The 16871-nt window shown below is 39.3% G+C and overlaps 3 protein-coding genes across 3 annotated transcripts; 1 reads left to right on the forward strand and 2 right to left on the reverse strand.

Annotated features, from left to right (window-relative positions):
• Positions 1 to 71: 71 nt before the first annotated feature.
• Positions 72 to 6488, reverse strand: LOC111443409 (gamma-tubulin complex component 5-like). The gene is made up of 17 exons (XM_023081212.1): positions 6271 to 6488; positions 5881 to 5991; positions 5522 to 5785; positions 5285 to 5382; positions 5000 to 5162; positions 4785 to 4895; positions 3571 to 4536; positions 3327 to 3479; positions 3137 to 3236; positions 2957 to 3051; positions 2453 to 2644; positions 2303 to 2359; positions 2143 to 2214; positions 1884 to 1982; positions 1433 to 1564; positions 1167 to 1340; positions 72 to 934 (listed from the first exon to the last, which is right to left on the reverse strand). Exons 2-17 carry the CDS (start codon positions 5989 to 5991, stop codon positions 764 to 766), a joined length of 2958 nt encoding a protein of 985 aa, XP_022936980.1. The 5' UTR covers positions 6271 to 6488; the 3' UTR covers positions 72 to 763.
• A 420-nt stretch (positions 6489 to 6908) lies between these two features.
• LOC111443558 (probable disease resistance protein At4g33300) lies at positions 6909 to 10452 on the forward strand. Its single transcript, XM_023081418.1, has 5 exons — positions 6909 to 7797; positions 8152 to 8528; positions 8622 to 8977; positions 9066 to 9271; positions 9433 to 10452. Exons 1-5 carry the CDS (start codon positions 7104 to 7106, stop codon positions 10263 to 10265), a joined length of 2466 nt encoding a protein of 821 aa, XP_022937186.1. The 5' UTR covers positions 6909 to 7103; the 3' UTR covers positions 10266 to 10452.
• A 1108-nt stretch (positions 10453 to 11560) lies between these two features.
• On the reverse strand, positions 11561 to 15713 carry LOC111442770 (nucleobase-ascorbate transporter 3-like). Its single transcript, XM_023080287.1, has 14 exons — positions 15348 to 15713; positions 14821 to 14918; positions 14556 to 14732; positions 13680 to 13780; positions 13513 to 13588; positions 13376 to 13435; positions 13117 to 13301; positions 12923 to 13019; positions 12756 to 12842; positions 12612 to 12670; positions 12426 to 12517; positions 12263 to 12340; positions 12008 to 12168; positions 11561 to 11922 (listed from the first exon to the last, which is right to left on the reverse strand). The coding sequence occupies exons 1-14, from the start codon at positions 15502 to 15504 to the stop codon at positions 11704 to 11706; spliced, it is 1647 nt and encodes a 548-aa protein (XP_022936055.1). The 5' UTR covers positions 15505 to 15713; the 3' UTR covers positions 11561 to 11703.
• Between the last annotated feature and the right edge of the window lie 1158 nt (positions 15714 to 16871).

Here is a 16871-nt window from a genome sequence, read left to right on the forward strand (position 1 = left end):
TATTTTTTCTAGACATATTGTTATGATTTTTATTATTATTATTTTTTTAAATTTACAAAAAGAAAAAAAAGGAACGAACGAAAACAACTGCAAATAGCAGAAATTTCCAAGACTCGTTTGCTTTACAGAATTACAAGAGTGGGGCGGAAAGCCCAAAAAAATCCCAAAACTATTTGGATTAGCAAAGGCACTCACTTAGAGAACACATATTTCACACGGCAAACACTACAAGAAAAGCAAAAGGTTAAGTTGAAGGAAGCATGTTCCCAGGTTTCCAGCCCAATGATTCGTTCTTCCATGAACATGATAGATAGAACACTGCAGAATTAACCATGAAAATTTGGGGCTTTCAAGGAAAATACATTCAGCCCATTCTTAGATTCTTGAAGATGAGATGTACTGCACTTACTTCTGTTGGATCATGGCATCGCCAAGTCATTTAGACTGAAACACTTCTTAAAATCTGAGTTAAATTTCAACCCTAGATTTCATGGAAAAGTGATCTGCCCACGTTTGCGGTCCCAAAGGAGCCACCCTTTGCTGAACAAAACCACAGTACAACGTGGTGACTGCAAAGAAATTCGCCACGTAGAAGAGCTGTACCATATAACAATGTGCAGTAAAGGCACCAGGTGTTGACAAATAATGCCCAAACAGAAGGTTCTGCGGCACTAGTAACATCACTGAAACTAATTCCAAAAAATGAAGGCAAAGCACCTGGATTAACCAGCCTTGGAGGAAATATCAGAAAGGATGTTAAAAATTAATCCGTTCTCCCCATAAATGTCTTCCCAAGTCTGGAAGATACGGTTTCAGAGCTGGGGGCAGTTCTCAAGTTTCCGCTATCAGACATGTAGAAGTAGCTATAGTTTATTCTCGTAACCAAATCTGCTAAGTGAGGGAAGTGTCCCACGTTTAGATTGAACGACAAGACCTGCATCGAGCATTACGCTAGCATATTAAATATGACCACCTACAATATTTATGTGTATAACGTAAACATATTATCTACTGTATTAATATGTAATAGGGAAGTTCACCATAATCCATTGATTAAAGTTTGGCTTATCAAATAATGGGGTTTTACATACCTAGCTTTCTCGTTTTCATTAACTTTTTTAACATTTCAATTGTAACGGGAGAAATAAAGGAGGGTATAAACTCACTCTGAGGAGGAAAGCGATGCAATCATCAAATTGTTTCTCAATACGGTCGACCTCCATTTCACACCGAGCCTTAATTGCGGAAACAGCTCCACCACTACTCAAAGTTTGCTGCACAGAGTAAAAATCTAGGGCCAACCCAAGGATAACATTGATTCGGCTAGCAATTAGAGCCCACTGTTTCAAATGAGAGAATTAAAACCATTTCAACGATTAATTATAACGAGGCAGCACAGCACATAAGAAGAAATGTAGAGTAAAATACTGACCAGCTTATCTGGAACCACAAAGCACTGTCTATGAATCGACAGCAAGTATGCCTCATGCACCTCTATAACCCCATCCAAAGATTGTGCAGCTGCCATACCTTCACAGAGTTCTCGCCATGCACTATGATAGACCTGCAAAAAGAACCTTGGTTAAAAATTCACAACCTGGTATCGTTTGATCAATCATAAGGTTTACAACAAACATGTATAATAAGAATGTTAAGCATAGATTTTTTTAATTATTCAGCTTCAATTAGAAAAAAGAAAAAGAAGGATAAATTGAAATATGATTATAAAGTAAATAAATAAATAGAACTGTGGTTCAATGGACAAATTTTTGGTTTGAAATCCCAGAGTGCATCACAGTGCAACGTGCTAAGCTAATGCCCAAAAGATTCCAAGGCTTAAAGGAGTGCCAAATAGGTAATTTCAATCAAGGAGAAATCCTTACTCTGTCCATTACATATTGGTGAAAGGCATCCACAAAATGGAGGAGTTTCTGTTCTACCAGCCAGTGGCGCTTACAATTGTTTACAACAGTGCCTTTGCCCTGAAGAGAGAATAGCCATTAAAGTAGAACACACTTGAAATGTACTCATCATGATTGATCATACAAATTGCGGTTGATTTATTTGCACTGTAAGCAGGAAACAACCCCAGAAAAGAAAAATAATGTGGATCAAACATAAAGTAGAAATATAGGAAAGAACCTTCCACATCCAACGCCTAGTTTTGTCGAGAACAAACTTTGCTCGCTTAACCTTTAACAAGAACCCTGTCACCTATATAAATGAAACATACAATTAACATAAAGAAACTTGAACAAAAACAAAATTACACGTGGATTAAAAAAAAGTTGAGAAGAATGACCTGATTATACTTTTTAATTGCCTCTGTGTTGGCAATAAGTTCAAGTGGCCAAGATACCTGAACAGTCAAATTAAATTTTGAACACATTAGATGCAATTCAGAGTAAGAGACGAGGCATAAAAATAAATTGAAAACCCTTTGTGGGAAAACCTTGTATGTGAATTTAAGTGAATCAAGCCCATCCATTCCAAAGCCATGTGCAGAGCTTTTATGTGGGGTCAACGGTGGTTTCACTAAATTAGAATGCTCGTCACCATCCAAAGAATTAGTTTTGACAATTGACACCACCAAAGAATCTGGAGCACTTAGTAGCATACCATCAGAGGAGTTTCTTACAGATTCCTGAAACAACAGACAGACTAATCTTCAACTTGCACAACCCTCTGGCATGTACAGTAAACATTACACTCAGAAGAAAAGAACTAAGATTGGGAATTTGGGACTCAACATCGTTAAGAAAAGGGTTTCATTGTTCTGGTCCATAACATACCTCAGAAACGTTAGGTTGCATTTTTACTATCACTCATCAAAACCATGAGAGACTATTCAGTAAATTTAGATTATCCAAACAAGATGGCCCAATTGGGGGAGTGACACTTTTGGGAAGAATAAATAATGATATACATGGAAAAATAAAGATAAAAAAAACTGCACCTGTAATATAGTATTCAACTCAAAATCATCATCCCACGTTTCTCCCTTGTCCAGTTTATTAAAAATTACAGTAAAAAAATGCTGCAGCAGATCGCCTGAAAACATGTGTTATTACTAACAGAATGCAAACAAACTGACAAGAAGAAATCATGATCGCATAATAGTATGCTTAACAAATACCTGATCCTAATAAATAAATAGCACGTAAGACAGCTAGTTCATCCATCAATCTCCATTCGTTCATCAACTTTGACAAAACACGCTTGCCAATGTAGTCCACCTACAGTACTTATGTTCAATTGATAATATCTAAATATCAACCACAGACAGTATAAATCTTAAGCCCGGTTTAAGAGATTCAAAGATCTACCTGCTGTCCTAGATATACGACAAGGCATTCTTCCATAATGACCATCATAAGTGGCATTGTCCTTGGCACAGTATTTGACATCCAGCTTAGAACCCTTGATGGAAGAGTGCTATTCTTCTGGAAGGGTAAGAGATCTGAAATATGGAGATCATCCTGTGCCAATAATGAAATTAATATTGAAAGAAACCCAAGTTGTAACAGCTACAAGCTCCAGCGCATAATTAAATCACAAAAGGAGAAATACCCGGAACTCGGGGAGAATTGTGGGAAAAGGAAACAATGTCTCGATCAGTTTTGCTTCCTTTTGCAAATGAACGTGTTCGTATTTATCAAACTGGAAACCAAAAGTAAAATCTGTCCCCTTTGTTTCAGAACAGGATGCGTCCTCATCACCAAATATTGCCTTCAATAAACTCTCATCATTTAAAGGGGGCAAGTTGAAACATCTAGACAGGTTCAATCTTTTCCAAACATTTGTGTTATCTTTCAGGATTGTTGTACACACAGTCATAACTGGATTTTCAGGGTGGAACGATTCCAAGGAGCATAAACAATTTTTCATATCAAATGTAATATTCTTTTCTCTTTCACCAATGAGCTTATTCGCATTCTTGTGTCCAGACTTCAAACAGACACCTCTTTTCAGCGCCAATGCATCGACCAATAAAGTATACCAATGTTTTTCTTTACATGCTGAATCACCAATGCCATTTGTTACTTCAAATTTGTTTGTGTGGGACTTGAATAAGGAATCCGTCTCAAGTTTATATTGGTCATGTTTCCAGAAGTATCTAGATATGCGATCACCATCACCAATTAGAGCTGCCAATGACAAACAAAAGATTTCTGACAAGGATAGCCTTGCCAAACTTCCTCCATAATCAGCACTACCATTAAACTCATCACCATATTGTTTTTCTGATGCAGGAGACAATGTTTCATAAACATGACGGATGAGCTGCAAAGACTTTCCAGCAGCAACTATCGACTTAGCTATGTCCTTCATAAACAGGGGACATGCTATAGAGCCTCCAGTGTACTGGTCTTTTCCCTTCAGCAAATGAGATAGAGAAATAGATTCTCTTTCATTTGCTTCCTTTTTAATTGATGAAGAGAGCTCACCTTCCAACTTCAGTGATCTTAAAGAGTAACTCTTCTCCCAAAAATCATGTTCATCAACTGAGACTGCTTCATTAGCATAGAAGAACAACTGCAAAAAACAGAATTTAGACAATTATTTACAAGGGTGAAAAGGAAAACAAAAACCATAAGATTGTCATGCACTTGGTCTCAAAGAACAGATGCACCATACACTAACTAAAAAAACCTAAGATTGCCATGCAGATGAACCGGCATGGAAAATTCCATAACAGAGAATTTGTAAGTCCGAGTGGAGGATGTAGCAATTAAGATACAAAAGTATAAACAAGCATAAAAAGAAATCACGAGAAAGCTTACCTCCTCAAAAGGATCGTCAAGTATTCCTTCAAAAACCCAGGAATCAAGCTCCTCAATATACGGCAATAAACTTCCAACAAATATATGAAGCAGCATTTGGTAAGTTTCTTCCTGTATGAATAAAAAATTCTTAACCCAGACTGTACGAGTAAGAACAAGTTAAAAAATAAAAAATAAAAACTCAAAGTAATGAATTCAACAATAGTTCTCTCAACCTGACCATTTTGTATCAGGCACACTTCATCAAGCTTCTTGTAAAGGCTGTCAAGGACATGAACGGCCAAATCAGCAGTGGTAAGTGCACCACTAGATTCAAAGAATACTTTGGGAATGGCTTTGTGGACTATTTGTAATAAATATTCAGCACCTGAACAAAGACTGATATCAAATAAGTCATCGTTAGGAAGTGCTGATGCAAGTGCATAAAAGATTGGGTGAAGTAGGGTGAAAGAAAGTATCGCCAAAGAGTGTATGACCAAGAAAAGAAAACGAAGTAAAACCTCGATAAAGAGCCAGCTAAACCCATTAAAGTGGGAGTGGTTCCAGAGCCAGCATCATGAATTTTAATCTCCTCCTTCAATACTGAATCTCGCAGCCTCTGCCCAAAAGAAAAAAAAAAAAAACAATTATTCTTAGTTCCATGTCTATACTACGCCAAAATTTAAATCAATAAGGTTTCTAGGTCGAGGAGCGGAGGGAACAATAAGAATGACAAATTAACAGCACCGAATACATACCTTCAGCCAACCAGAAACAGATGTAACAAACGCCCTTAAAGTAGGAGGAACGGACTTTGCGCTTGTATTAATTTCTTGTAATACGAGCTGTGTCAACTGAAGACATGTCGCTGCGTACATAAATTGGTTGAGAATGGCAAGAAGGCTAGATCGGGAGAGGTGAGAAACATATATCCCACTTTTAGCACAAAATTTCTTCCCACTACAATCCCAGCTAAAAAGGGAACCGGAGAATCCTTGCAACATTTGCAATACACCACGCACCTACATGAAAAGAAATACGTAGCTAGACTAAAACCCGCGGGAAAATCAGTTTACGATAATGTATGCCATTGCTGAATATCGATAAGCCAACACACCAGATCAAGCTCACTCGTCCTCAAGGAGGAAATTGGCGCTGCAAAATGTATGCCATTGCTGAATATGTCACTGATGCTATCGATCAAACTTTTACTCTTCCTTTGTTCCATCTGTCAGAACACGAGTTATAGAAACAGAAAGCACCCAGCGAGCATATCACTCTCAAAGTGCAACAGGATTACAAAATGTGTACAGACAGCTGCTACAATTTCCTCGAAAAGCTTCTAGCATTATCAGGAAGGATGAGGACCAGGCAAGAGCTTTAAACATGAAGAGAAAAGTGTTTTTCCCTCAAAGGAGGCATAAAAAATGTAGAAATTCGAACTAAATTTTATAGCAACATCCTCGTGGAGAAAATTCAATACATTCACATCAAAATTAGGGTTTACCTAATTCCATGGGAGTTCGACCTCTAGTGTAATTGGTCGAAACTGGAAAATGGAAACTGCTGTCTGATTCTTCTCTTTCGAATGCTTGCCAGAGACTGTTGGCTCACACTCTCAACGGAGCCTCTACTCGGTGGAGCTTGCTGTGGTGTGTGATTGAATTTTGGCTCCAAATATTCTTCAAACGCCGCCAAACAGTTTTCATACAGATTTTGCACGGAGTGGAAAGATGGGATCGACGCCTGGAAATGGAATTGGACTATCTGTTGGGCCACTTATGGGCCTCCCAACTTTCAAGCCCACTCATCTTTGGCCCACGAGTGAACTCTTGCCAGGTGGCAGGTAGACGGAGTTTCGACAGCTACATTGTAAAAAATAGTGTTTAGATTAAATTAAATTTAATTTCTCATGTTTTGTTTTTTAGTTTTAGAAAATAAAAATGAATAAAAACATAGACAAATTTGAGAGCAAATTCGTATTAATTTTTTTTTCTTTCAAATTTGTTGATATAGTTTTCACAAAAAAGTAATATTTAAAAAAAAAGGGGGAAAAATCGGTCAAGGTCTTCTAAAAAAGTAATATTTTAAAAAATAAAAAATTATATATATATTTTTTTTCTTTGACTAAAGATGATACGTCCACTCTGATATTGATGGCCGCCATTCTCATTGTCACAATTACAAATTAAGACCCAAAAATGAACGCAAACCGCTCAAACACAGTAATCGTTGGAAGGATTTCGTAATTTCGATTAATACTGGTCGGAACCGGAGTTTAAATAACGAAGAGCTTCAGTTCCCTCCCCCGCCATAACTTTTTCTCCAAAAGCTGCAACAATGGCGGTTACAGATTTCTTCGTTGGAGAGATAGTCACCGAGCTTCTCAAAATGATGGTACAACTTTCGTCAAAATCATGCCACTGTAAAGCGATGGCAGCTCAAATCGCCAATTCGCTTCAGCAAATTTTGCCGATCATCGAAGAGATTAAGTACTCGGGGGTTGAATTGCCCGCTCATCGCCAATCTCAGTTAGATCGCTTCAGCGAGACTCTCAGGAAAGGCATTGAGATTACCGAGAAGGCTCTTCAATGCAGCCGATTGAACATTTACAGAAACTTGCGGCTTGCGCGGAAGTTGGAGAAGCTTGAAAAGGATATATGTCGCTTCATTAACAGCACCTTGCCGGTGCATATACTGGCCGATGTGCACCACGTGAGATTCGAGACCACCGAGCGGTTCGACCGGCTTGAAGGAGTTTGGCTGGAAAGGCGACTCGAGTCGATGAAGATTAGGGCAGACGGTCCCGTAGAGGGAAGGTGGTGGGCTGAGGAGGCGTTTATGAGGGCTCGGGAGGAGGAAAGGTTTGAGACTAATTCGGTGAATATAGGAATTGGGTTGCGTGTGGGCATGAGAAAATTGAAGGAGATGGTGATTGGAAGGGACGATTTGACGGCGGTTGGGATCAGTGGACTTGGGGGTTCGGGGAAGACAACTTTAGCCACAGAATTCTGCAATGATCCTGAAGTTCGAAGTGAGTTGCTTTTGTTTTGTTCGCCCTTTTCTCTCGTTTTATGTAAATGTTTTCGATTTTCGTTTCAATTCCAGTAGCTTGTACCATATCTGTTTGGTTTTCTGACTTTCAAAGTGAGATGTTTTTTGTTTTTTCTTGCCCCTTTTTCTCTCCATTTTCGTTTCAAAACTAGTATTTAGAAGTTTCTTGTCAATGAAGTGAATATCCGTTGAGTCTCCCTTGGATACAGTAGCTTTAAAGGGGCCGATAGGTACTTCCTTTTGGTGTGAATTTCTGTGGAAAGTGTTGGCTTCTTTTTGTAGGAACTGTGGGATTCTAACTGCTGTTGCCTGTTGCTTGTTGCCACCTTTCCAGGACACTTCAAGGAGAAAATTTTGGTCTTGACGGTGTCACAGTCCCCTGATGTGGAGCAACTGAGGAGAACTATCTGGGGATATGTAATGGGTAGTGACAGTGTCTACTCTTACGATCGGATTGTACATGGGAGGCCTGCAAATTCAGCTCTTTTGGTTCTGGATGATGTGTGGTCAATCTCAGTTCTTGAGAAGCTCATTCCAGACATATCTGGCTGCAAAACTCTAGTGGTTTCACGATTCAAATTCACTGAAGTTCTTAGAGCTACTTATGAAGTAGAGTTATTGAGGGAAAGTGAAGCGATTGCTCTGTTTTGCCATTATGCTTTCGGACAACAGTCAATTCCCCTGGCTGCTAACCATAACTTGGTTAAACAGGTAAGGAACAAAACATTCCTTCGTTCAAGTCATTTGTTGCCAAACAGATTGGCTGTTTTATTTCACTCATTTGTTGGCAAATTTTCTTACAAGGTTGTGAATGAATGCAAATGCCTGCCTCTAGCTCTTAAAGTCATAGGAGCGTCTCTCAGAGAACAGAGTGAGATGTTCTGGAATAATGCAAAGACAAGGTTGTCACGAGGCGAGCCTATTTGCGAGTCCCATGAGAACAATTTGCTTCGAAGAATGGCTATTAGTATGGAACATCTCTCAAGTAAAGTGAGAGAATGTTTCCTCGATTTGGGATGCTTTCCTGAAGACAAAAAGATTCCTCTTGATATTCTCATCAATGTTTGGAAGGAGTTGCATGATCTTGACGATGAAGAAGCTCTTGCTGTCCTTTTCGAGTTATCTCAGAAGAATCTCCTTACCCTGGTGAAAGATGCACGGTATCGACCTAACTATGTTACGTCACTTATTTAAGTAATCGTTACAGACATCACGATGATATGTCCACTAAATGCTTGATTGGTGCAGCGGTGGTGACATCTACAGCAGTTATTTCGAGATGTATGTCACTCATCACGATGTCTTAAGGGACCTTGCTCTTCATTTCAGTAGCCAGAAGAATGTAAATGACCGCAAGCGATTACTGATGTCAAAAAGTGAAATGCAACTTCCAAAAGAATGGTCAAGGAAATCAGATCAGCCGTTCAATGCTCGACTGGTTTCAATTCACACAGGTAACTCATTGTTTTCTGTCAAAGAAAGATAGACTTGTAAATATAAGCATCCAAAAATATTTTTTAGGCAAAGAAATACAATGTCAAATTTTATGGTTATAAACTTTTTAGGCTGCGTTCTTGAAGTTTAAGCTCATTTTCATTACGCATTCATGCCATAGGTGAGATGAAAGAAATGGATTGGACGCAGATGATATTTCCTGAGGCTGAAGTGCTGATTCTAAATTTCTCTTCGAGTGGATACTTCTTGCCACCGTTTCTTTGCAACATGCCGAAGCTGAGAGCACTAGTTATGCTAAATAACAATGCAACACATGCAACTATCAGCAATTTCTCAGTTTTTTCTAGTTTGATCAACCTGAGAAGCATCTGGCTGGAAAAGGTTTCCATTGCACAACTATTCGATGCTTGCGCCCCGTTTAAAAATTTGAGGAAGATATCTCTCGTCTTCTGCAAGATTAAGAACAGCCTCGACGAGTCAGCTGCAAACGTATCCCAGATCTTCCCATTCCTTTTGGAACTCAAAATCGATCACTGCAACGATTTGGTTAAGCTACCTTCAAGCATTTGCGAGATGCAAAGTCTCAAGTGTCTCAGTGTCACCAATTGTCATAGTCTAAGTCAACTGCCTACCAACTTGTGGAAGCTGAAAAATCTACAAATCTTGAGACTTTCTGCTTGCCCACTTCTCACAACTCTACCCCCAGGCATTTGTGGACTTTCTTGTCTAAAGTACATTGACCTCTCTCAATGTGTTAACTTGATCAGCCTTCCTGAAGAAATTGGTAAGCTGGCAAACCTTGACAAAATTGACATGAGAGAATGCTCACTGATCAGGACGCTACCCAGATCAGTTGTGTGCTTGCAATCTCTCTGTCACGTTATCTGTGAGGAAGACGTCTCGTGGCTGTGGGAGGATTTGAAGAGTCATATGCCTAATCTGTACATTCAAGTCGCCGAGAAATGCTTCGACTTAGACTGGCTCAACGATTAATAGTCAGCTTGGTTGCTGATGTTTTTTCTTTTTATGTACATAACCTTTTCTATTCTCAAAAGTAATGAATGATGGAAGCCTATAGAGTTTGAACGCTTATGATCCACTCATCAATCTCTTGGCAAATTCCAGAATTGTTTTATCAGATCCATCCAATGAGCAAAACTTGAAAAATCAAGGTTATGGATGTATTTGAGTCCAAATGAAAGTAGATGTGAACAGGAAAAAGGTGTTCCCTTCATAGCAGTTGCTAGGAAACTCCAAGTAGACAAATAGAAAAATTGTTTGCTCCATGGCAGCTTCCAGGAAACTCCCAAGTAGGAGACTTCTGAAGGTATTACAGATATTGACGAATTAGAGGTGTTATAGGGGTCTTCTTCAACCAGTTTCCATCAGGGAACAAACAGAGCCCCACCCTCATCATTTCGTCATTTCCCACTCACTGGTTTACAGGCAGGGCTGTCCCCACGATTTGTCTTCATCTGTTTGTTGTTCTTGGAGAGATAGGAATCTTTGAAACCTCAGAAAGCGACTCAGGACCCTCTCCCATCTTTTACTATTTTGGACTGAAAAGGACTCTTACCTCAAAATCAATCATTTTCGGTAGAGAATCATCTTTTCGAGTTAAAACTTTTTGTAACGGTCTAGGCCAACGTTCTCGCTGACTCCGCATCGAATGTTTCGTTCCTCTCCCTAATCAATGTAGAATCTCACAATCCTCCAGCTATGGTATCTTACAATCCACCCACTTGGGGGCCAACGTCTTCGTGGCACACCGCTCTATGCCTGACTTTGATGTCATTTGTAACGCTCTAACTCCACCACCCATTACGTATTGTCACCAATCTCACCGTTTTTAAAATGTGTCTGCGAATGAGAGGTTTCAACATCCTTGAATGTATCATTCCCCTCTCCAACCATACGATGATTGTGAATATTGTGAATTTTGAATTCATTACATTGACTTATTAATTAAGGATGGATATGTTAGATTCAAAGGCAGCCCTCTCCCCTTTGTATTTAATAAGTGGGTCTCTTCCTCTTTGCTTCTCTTCTTATTGACGAACAGATAAAAGTCATCCTCAATGATGGGAAGTTTCCTTTCACATTCGCTTCCCCCAAATTGCTTCATAAAAAAAGAGAAGAAAAAATGGGTTTTTGCTTCATCTCATAATCCCCATTACCCCAAGACTTCTCTGACGCTTTCACATTTCCCTGCAAATTCGAGCCTTTTCCCAAAATACCCACGTTTGAAATTTGTTCACTTCATTGGATTCATGACAAGAAAAAGAGAAAAGAAAAATCTCTACATGTTGTTTGGAACACATCTGATTTCTCAAATTCACTTCTATCAGATACAGAAAAAGAACCACTGGTTAAGCTGTATAATTCGTTCATCACAGTACTATAAACAAACATGAAGCAAAGGAATCATTTTTCAGTGGAATCTGGTTGGTATATACTCGTTTATCCTCAGAGGAAGGCCGTAAAATTCGTCGTTTCTAACATCCCCTTTCTTGTGCTGGAATGGTTTCCACCACGAGACTCCTCGGTCGTTGGTCGATGGCTTAGCATCAAGCGTTTGGTCAAGCAGTGTTCCGATAATTATGGCGACTGTCGGGGCAGATGAGAAAATGGTGTTTAGGATATCATTGAACTGCATAAGAAATGAAGTGTTAGAGGATAGACAACAGTAACAGAACAGAGAGAGTAGTTAGTGAGGGGTCTTTTTTGTGACTGACCCATCCACCCGCTGTTTGAACTGGCCCACTACCGTCTCGTGAACTGCTCGTGACGAAATACTGAGGTATCGAGATGCTGAGGAACAGGGAGAGGCCAATAATGTAAAGGTTTCTCATGGAATTGTTGTTGGTGAATTGCATGAATGAGATCCCTGTAGCAGCTGCAGTTAAGAAATGCACAGAATCAGAAAAATTTCGATCGATACGACGAGAACCGAAAACTGCGTTAAGCAATTACGGAGAGAAAGGACTCACCAACAATGCCGAATAAAACACAGTATATGGCGCCAAATATCGGTAAAGGAATGGACGCAAAGAATGCACCAAACTTTCCTGAAAGACGAGGGAAATATGACGATAAGCGAAGGATAATATGTCGGGACAATTACCGCAATTGATGAGAGAAAATCAAACGAACCAAATATGGAGAAGAAGATCATGAACGCAGTCGATATCTGCACAACCCTCCTGCTTCCTATGTGTGTGAGTCCAAGAAGGCCAACATTTTCACTGCAACATCATAACCAGCCAAGTTACTAGAAGCATATTCTAATATTTGATTTTCAATGGAGAAGAAAATTTTGTAATGAGAAAAGCTCCTTACACAGATGCAGAGTTACCAGCGATGCAACCGAAAATTCCCTCGACCAACAGGCCAATGCCCTGCACGACACGGAGACTCGATGGATGGAACAAGTTCGTGTAAATAAATATGAGATAGAAAAGCCATGGTGTTTTACAATTATACCTGCAAGCCGATACTCCGGTTAAAAATGTATGCTGGAGGTGGTGTAGCGCCTGAAAGCCGTGCTGCTGCAAAAAATGTCCCAGTTGACTGCACTAAAACAGAATTTAAACGTCAAAGACTTCGAAAGCTACTCCAGAATTTAGCTTTTGATCGACTTGAAAATTGACCTCAGCAGATGTAACGAGTGTAGCCCCCATCATGCCGAAGACATGGCTGGCACGAAATATCGGAGTACCCCACTGGAATGGATAAGGGACTCTAATCCTACACAAAGCACCAGTAGAGATTGTTTCATTAGAAGAGTAGGAAGACAAGTTCCTCTGCCAATATAAACACTATGAAACCAATTCAACGGACATACCAAGGGGCAGATGACATAAGGAACGAGCGATCTGTACGGCAGCTCTGTTTAGTCACCTCCCGGACATGGTTGTAAGCTCCAGCTACAGTGAGAATAGCAGCAAAAGCCCAAACAAGAGTAATGCAGATAAGCAGACCAAACCTCTCAAGTATGACATCAACCCGCGGATGGATACGCCTCAAATACTGAAAAACCGTACACATTGAATGAATTAAAAGAAACAAAGCACTGATACGAAAGTCTAAGAGAATGCAAATACCTGCTGGCCGACGACAAGGAGAATCAACATGGGCAAGCCAATCTCTACACAATTAGCAAGCTGCACATAGAACAAACCGCATATTCATACTTCTCGCTTGATCACTTACATGCATATGGAAGGGTTCGGAACTTTACCATTGGGAAGCCTCTCATAAACAGACCAAGACCAACCACAGTAACCAGAGGGACAATAACTACAGGAGTAAAAAGTCTGACAAAAAAGAGGAAATCCATGATGAGAACAAAAGAATTTCCAGTGTTCCATGATTATCGTTGAAAATAGTCGTTAGAGGAATTATTACCTTGTGAGATGCCCCCATGCCCTACTGAATCCAAGTATAATATTTATGATTGAAGCAACGATCAACGACCCTTGGATGGTACGGACAGTGTAGGTAAATCTCTGTTAAACACATCACATACAAAGGGATTACATTCATAAAATCTAAAACAACTTGATACCACAGAGTATAAGTTAACCCAAAGTCGAAAAAATTCAACAACAAATAAGACATGGCTTAGATGGAGAATTGATGGCGACCCGTCGTTACCATAAGAAATAGATTGGGTTATGATATGAGCTTAAAAGGGGCATCACTTTAGAATTCAAGGGATCCTTTTTCACATAATTCTATTGCCACTCTGTAACAGCTCAAGCCCACCGCTAGCGGATATTGTCCTCTTTGGGCTTTCCCTTCTAGGCTTTCCCTCAAGGTTTTAAAACGCATCTGCTAGAGAGAGGTTTCCACACCCTTATAAGGAATGCTTCATTCTCCTCTCCAACCGATTTGGGATCTCATGTGGACGCGTTTTAAAACTTGTGAGGCTAACGACGATAACGTAACGGCCACAGCAAACAATATCGGCTAGCGGTGGCTCTTTCTTCATTAAGTACTATACACAGAATTGTTTGAACAGTTTGAAAGAATCTGAAAGTGCTTTTCGAGAGTAGCACTTCCGAAGAAAACACTCATCCAACCAGCATTCTTCAATGAAAACAACAACTAAGTACTTCTTCCAAACGGATCCTATGGAAGCTAATCAATCAGGAGTATGCAAGGTTTGAGTTTGACCATAAAAGAGTAGTATGAATTGTTAAGTCATTCTTCAAACCACTGAAGACATGACAGTGGAACAGGTAAACAGTGCCACTCAAGAAACAGCTAAACATGATATACCTCATGTTCACTCGAAAAGGTCCTATCAGAGAAATCATTGATGATTGAAAGCACGGGTAAAATGAAAACCAACGACGACCGCATCACTGTCGGAAGTCTTGATCCGAGAGCTGTCTGAAGTAAAGTGTTCAACCCCGCAGTAAAGAGCAAAGTTTGAATCACTCGAGCTTTATCACCCTATCGACATTTACAACTTATCAGCACTAATCAGATTCAAAACATGACAAAATGGTTCATAAAGAATACTAATTCATAGCTCACTCACAGGGGTGCCGCCCATTCTAGGCACGAGGGTAGTGGCAATAAGAACTATAGTCCCAAGCACCACAATATAGTGCTGAAAAGCCAGCAAAACAGCTTCAGCTGCAAAATCCAATCGGTCCAAAGCCCTTTAGAATTCGAAAAAGTAAGAACTACCACATAGATGAGTCGAGAAATTTGGATTAAAGCTGAATAAGATCGGATGAGATTTTAGAACTGAACGCAGAACCTCAGAAGAAAAATAACACAAATCAGAACACTTTAAGCTGAGTAGAAACAAGTGACCAAGGTGAATCGGAATAAAGATCAACAAAAAAGAACCCATATGGAAATAATATTTAAAAAAAAAAAAAAAGGAATAACCAAATCCTGCCCTGAGCTTAATCTGATATTTGATAGAAAAAAGGAACCCCCAGACAAAGATTCAAACTTTTTCAGATTTCCAATCAAATTACAAAAAGAAAAGGTTACAGAAGAGGAAAAGAACATGACCCATAAACCAATCAAAGAGAGAGAGATAGAGAAACTGACGCCAAGAAGGATTGGAGTGGATGCAGTAGTGCAGCTGTTGAAGTTGCTCTGCCGGAGTCCAAGTGGGTCCTCGAGACAATGCTAAATTCGGCGGCGGTGGGGGCGGAGTCACCGTCGCCGGCGAAGTATGCTGGTGGGTGGTGGCGGATTCCCCCATAAACTAATCTTTCAGCAGCTCCTCTGTTTGGGGTTCTTCACAAGTAGCAAAAAACTGCAACTCTTTTGGCAGATCGCCGACGCTGGGGGGAAACAGAGAGACCAAAACAAAAACAAAACAAAACAAGAAGAAAAGAAGAAGAAGAAAGGAAATTGTAAGGCAATTTTTCTTATTTTAATTAAGTCATTAATTAAACATTATAAAGTCCACTAAGAAAATTAATGAGTAAGGCGTTTTTAGTGATGAGAGCTGATAGAAGAAGGAAGTTCGGGATTACATTACACTTGTCGTATTTACGTATATAGCCGTCGGGTTTGCCCTCCATTTTGTATTTATTTACCACTGTACCATCTCCTTTTTTCCCTTATTTTCAAGTTTATTCTTTTTAACTTATAATCTTGTAGCTAAAATATTAATATTCTTGACAAATTTAAAATTTTCAAAATTAATTAATTAATCATTTTATGTCCAGTTTTTGGGCTTAGACATGGCTTTATGACTAGATTACTTCCGCAAAAAGCAGATAGGATAATAACGAGGGTAATTAAATTGCAAGTTGGTGAATATTTTAATTTTATTTTAATTTTTTTGACTTTTCGGAAGATAAATTTTGTTAATAGAATATGATGTAGATGATTTCAAGTATGGTCAGTAGGGAAACTTTGATTAAATATAATATTAATTTTACGGAGATGAATTATTTTATTAAAATTAGAAAAGAAGGGTTTGGTGGCACATTTGTAATAGTGTAGAAAAAGTAGGGAGACAAGCGGGAATATGGCGTAAAAGATAAGGCGAGGGAGGGTTGGGAGGATTTCAAATTTCGCGCCAGCCACGTGAGGGCCACGCGGGGAGTTACGGGCGATCCGCCATTCCCATAATATATAAACATGGAGTGCAATAAATACAAGCAGTGAAGTTTTTAATTTTTTTTTTTTTTAATTTAATTTTTAAAATTGGGTTAATAATTTGAAGGGAAAAAAAATAGAATAATGGCACCGACCGCAGTGGCCCATCTGGAAATCTGGCGAAATAGGGAGCTTATTTAGGGAATTAAATATAAGTTTGTGCGTTGAGTCACATGGGTCAGACCACTGAGATCAGAGCTGAGTGGGAATTTGACGTGGCGGAATCCTGTACCTGCCGATCTCTTCGTATTTAATGTGTATAACGGTAATATCTGCTACAAATTTTGGTTTCATTTGTTTCAATAATTGTACCTGGTTTTGTAATTATTACTGCTCTTTACCATTAATAATGCAATCAATTAAGCTTCGTAAAGACTCATACGGCATGTTTTGGTTTTAATTGCTCCCACACTTTTTTTTTTTTTTTTTTTTTTTTCTCCAATTCTCGACCTGAAATCA

The sequence above is a fragment of the Cucurbita moschata genome, unplaced genomic scaffold (genome assembly GCF_002738365.1).
Source record: "Cucurbita moschata cultivar Rifu unplaced genomic scaffold, Cmos_1.0 Cmo_Scf00005, whole genome shotgun sequence".
In the NCBI taxonomy this organism is placed as follows: Eukaryota; Viridiplantae; Streptophyta; class Magnoliopsida; order Cucurbitales; family Cucurbitaceae; genus Cucurbita; species Cucurbita moschata.